General features: G+C 47.1%; 1 protein-coding gene across 1 annotated transcript; it reads right to left on the bottom strand.

Annotated features, from left to right (window-relative positions):
* Positions 1-1711: 1711 nt before the first annotated feature.
* Positions 1712-3493, bottom strand: LOC133903181 (uncharacterized). Its single transcript, XM_062344512.1, has one exon. It carries the CDS (start codon positions 3491-3493, stop codon positions 1712-1714), a length of 1782 nt encoding a protein of 593 aa, XP_062200496.1.
* Positions 3494-4194: the final 701 nt, after the last annotated feature.

Below are 4194 nucleotides of genomic sequence, written 5' to 3'. Positions count from 1 at the left end.
GACTTAGGAACTTAGCATCGCGATCTGAGACTATTGTATTTGGAACACCATGTAAACGAATAATCTCACGAAAGAACAATTCAGCAACGCTGCTAGCATCATCAGTTTTATGACATGGTATGAAGTGAGCCATTTTAGAGAATCGATCAACAACCACAAAGATACTATCCCTCCCCTTCTTAGTTCGAGGTAAGCCCAAAACAAAATCCATAGAAATATCGAGCCAAGGAGAAGTAGGGACAGGTAACGGCATATACAAACCATGGTTGTTCAGGTGTGACTTAGCTTTCTGGCACGTGGTGCAGCGTGCAACAAAGCGCTCCACGTCGTGGCGCATCTGGGGCCAAAAGAAGTGTGCGGCCAGAATCTCCTGTGTCTTGTAAACGCCAAAGTGTCCCATGAGGCCGCCACCATGCGCTTCCTGCAACAGCAAAAGACGAACCGAGCTTGCTGGAATACATAGCTTGTTAGCGCGGAACAAGAACCCATCGTTTACATGGAATTTACCCCATGGTTTACCATCCTTGCAATGCATCATGATGGCCTTAAAATCAGGATCATCGGCGTATTGTTCTTTCACAGTTTGTAAGCCAAAAAATTTAAAGTCTAACTAGGACAGCATGGTGTATCTACGCGACAAAGCATCAGCAATAATGTTGTCTTTCCCGTTCTTGTGTTTGATGATGTAAGGAAAAGACTCTATGAATTCTACCCACTTAGCATGTCGACGGTTCAGATTGGTTTGGCTACGAATATGTTTTAAAGCCTCATGATCAGAATGAATAATAAACTCGCGAGGCCATAAATAATGCTGCCAAGTTTGTAGAGTGCGAACCAAAGCGAAAAGTTCTTTGTCATAAGTTGAATAATTCAGACTAGCACCGCTTAATTTTTCGCTAAAGTAAGCCACTGGTTTTCCCTCTTGAAGCAAAACACCGCCCAACCCAATACCACTAGCATCGCATTCAAGTTCAAACATCTTATTGAAATCAGGAAGCTGTAGTAAGGGGGCATGTGTCAATTTATCTTTTAGGATGGTGAATGCCTCTTCTTGTGCCGTACCCCAGGAGAAAGGAATGCCCTTTTTGGTGAGCTCATGCAACGGGGCGGCAATGGAGCTGAAATCACGCACAAACCGTCGGTAGAATCCTGCAAGCCCAAGAAAACTCCGAATCTGCGTAACTGTCGTCGGCGTGGGCCAGCTCTGGATGGCGTCAATCTTGCTGCTGTCCACCTCAATGCCCTGTGGAGTAACAACATAGCCAAGAAACGACACACGTTGTGTGCAGAAGTTGCACTTTTCCAAGTTACCAAATAAACGGGCAGCGCGCAAAGCATCAAAAACAGCACGCAAATGTTCCAAATGCTCTTCCATATACTTGCTGTAAATCAGAATATCGTCAAAATAAACAACCACAAACAGTCCTATGAACGGCCTCAAAACTTCATTCATTAAGCGCATAAATGTGCTGGGAGCATTAGTCAATCCAAACGGCATAACTAACCATTCATATAAGCCAAATTTTGTTTTAAATGCCGTTTTCCATTCATCCCCAAGTTTCATTCTAATCTGGTGGTACCCGCTACGCAAATCGACCTTGGAGAATATAACAGCACCGCTAAGCTTATCAAGCATATCATCAAGGCGAGGTGTAGGATAGCGATAACGAATCGTGATATTGTTAATCGCGCGACAATCTACGCACATGCGCTAGGTACCATCCTTCTTTGGAACAAGTAAAACAGGAACAGAGCAAGGGCTAAGAGACTCACGAATGTAGCCCTTATCAAGTAACGCTTGGACTTGGCGCTGAATCTCCTTTGTTTCAGCGGGATTGGTACGGTACGGGGCGCGGTTGGGAAGCTGGGCGCCTGGGATGAGGTCGATCTGGTGCTCAATGCCGCAAATGGGAGGAAGACCTGGTGGTAACTCCTTCGGAAACACATCGGCATAGTCCTGCAAAAGCGAGCGTGTTACCTTGAGTTTGCCGCCCTGGTTTAGCCATTGAATATGGTAGGGGTGTGGGTGTGGGCGCGTTGAGAGAAACAACTTCTCCACCAGATCCGTGCTTGCCAAGTTGTTGCAGCTGCCGCCGTCAATAATGATGCGAACAGATCGTTCTTGCACAACGCCTTTGGTGTGGAACAAGGTGTGGCGCTGGTTCTGCTCTGGTTGTGCAACCTGCGTGCTGAGAACGCGCTGCACAACAAGACTCTCATACTTGTCGGCGTCAGTGGCAGCCACATGTTCTTCTTCGGTTCCTGCAACGTCAGTGGCAAGCATAGCATATATGGTTTCTTCGGAATCACTAGCTGAAGAATACTCACCATTGTCACGTATAATCAGCGTGCGCTTGTTGGGGCAGTCCCGTATCACGTGACCAAAACCTTTGCAGCGATGGCATTGAATGTCCTTGGTGCGTCCAGAGGAAGAGGCGCCCTTTGTTGCTTGATGTGGCGCTGGAGTTTTTGCTGCTGCCTTGTCACTCGGAGTGCCGCTAGGTGGAGATGGCGCTGCTGGGTGTGACACGGCCACAGGCTTAGGGGCTGAGTGGAACGACGTGGTGCGACCTGCAAAAGAGTTAGCATGTGTCCTCGTGTGTCGTCCCTGCACTTCACGTTCAGCTTTGCAAGCAAGATGGAACAAACGAGTAATATTATTGTACTCCTTATAATCAAGCACATCCTGAATTTCACGGTTTAAACCACCCAAAAAATGTGCCATAGCAGCATCATTGTTCTCAACTAAACCACAACGAAGCATACCAGTTTGCAGCTCCTGATAGTACTCTTCAACAGAGTTTGTACCTTGCCTTAAACGCTGTAGTTTATTAAGCATATCGCGAGCATAATATGAGGGAACAAATCTGTGGCGCATGAGAACTTTTAAAGCATCCCAAGTGGTAGGAATTTCAGTGGGATGTTTGCTGCCATGTTCGCGCCACCAAATAGAAGCAAAATGGGTAAACTCACTAGTAGCAGCTCTAACTTGATGTTGTGCAGGAAAAGCATGACATGCAAATTTTTGATCAACAGCAAGTTCCCACTCAAGATAAGCATCAGGATCATATTTACCATTGAATTCAGGTATAGTGAGTTTAATTTTAGAGAAAGAATCATCCTGGTTACGTACCACATGACGAGGTCCTCGCCGGCGACGACGGTCCTGAGCGTCATGCTCGGTGTCGCCACCATAATCAGTGTCGCCCTGTACCTCACCAAGCTGCTGGGACAACTCCTCAAGCCGTGTCATGATGGTGTCGAGGCTGGTGTTGGTGGTGGCTTGGGCGGTTTTTAATTCCTGGAGCGCCGAACCGGCTTCAATTTGTGCTGTTTCAAGCTGACCAAGGCGCTCGTTGGTGACGTGAATGTCTTCAGCGAGGCCATCAACTTGGAGGCGCATTTGTCGCTCAAAATGCTGTATGATGCGCTTGGTACGAGGGGACTGTGGCATGGCGATCGCATCAGCTTGATCCCCCGAGGATCCTGCCATTGTTAGTGCAAAGAACAAGAGAACAAGGAACAAAATAGTATGTCCTACAGCTAGTGGAATGGGTTGCTGAACAGGGCGCTCAAACTAAAACCGTTATCAAGTTCTTACCCGTTCTTACCAAGCCAGCAGGGGTGACCTGCAACCAGCGGTGCAACCGATGAAGCTTGGATAGAGCGATTGCCAGAGGACACAACCTGCACGCTGTAGGGATTTGTGGAGCTATAGGAAAGTTTTACGTGGGAGCAAGGATTAGCACAATCAATCAGCAAATGCAAAGTTGAATAAGAGTGCAAACACGTAGCAAATGCTGCTGGAACCAAGTGAAAAACTGAACAGAATAGAGGCAAAGGAGGCGCGCAAAGGTGGAGAGGGCGCACCAAATCCCTGAACTAGGAAGGGGGCGCACAAGCTAGGATGTTGCTGCCTTCCAAAATTGAAGAGCCTGAATTAGAAAGCTAGGGCGCACCAAATATGGAGGTTCTGCTTGCCAAAAACAAAGATGCTGGATGAAGATATGGGGCGCACCAAATCGATTGCACTTCTTACACTTTCCCTTTTTTTTTTGATTCTGCACCGTGCCTTTTCTTCTGTCCTTTTTTTTTTTTTTGATAACCAGATCAGGCGCCCCAAAATTTCCAAGCAGAAATGATCAAAACTTGCCAAAACGAAACCAGCAGGGGGGCGCACAAGATATGCTTTCC

Source organism: Phragmites australis, chromosome 21 (genome assembly GCF_958298935.1).
Source record: "Phragmites australis chromosome 21, lpPhrAust1.1, whole genome shotgun sequence".
In the NCBI taxonomy this organism is placed as follows: domain Eukaryota; kingdom Viridiplantae; phylum Streptophyta; class Magnoliopsida; order Poales; family Poaceae; genus Phragmites; species Phragmites australis.
The sequence above is the reverse complement of the archived record's forward strand: the minus strand, read 5'-3'. Positions and strand labels throughout refer to the sequence as shown.

Excerpts from the sequence above, each read along its gene's own strand:
- LOC133903181 (XM_062344512.1), bottom strand. The coding sequence starts at position 3,493 with ATGGCAGGATCCTCGGGGGATCAAGCTGATGCGATCGCCATGCCACAG.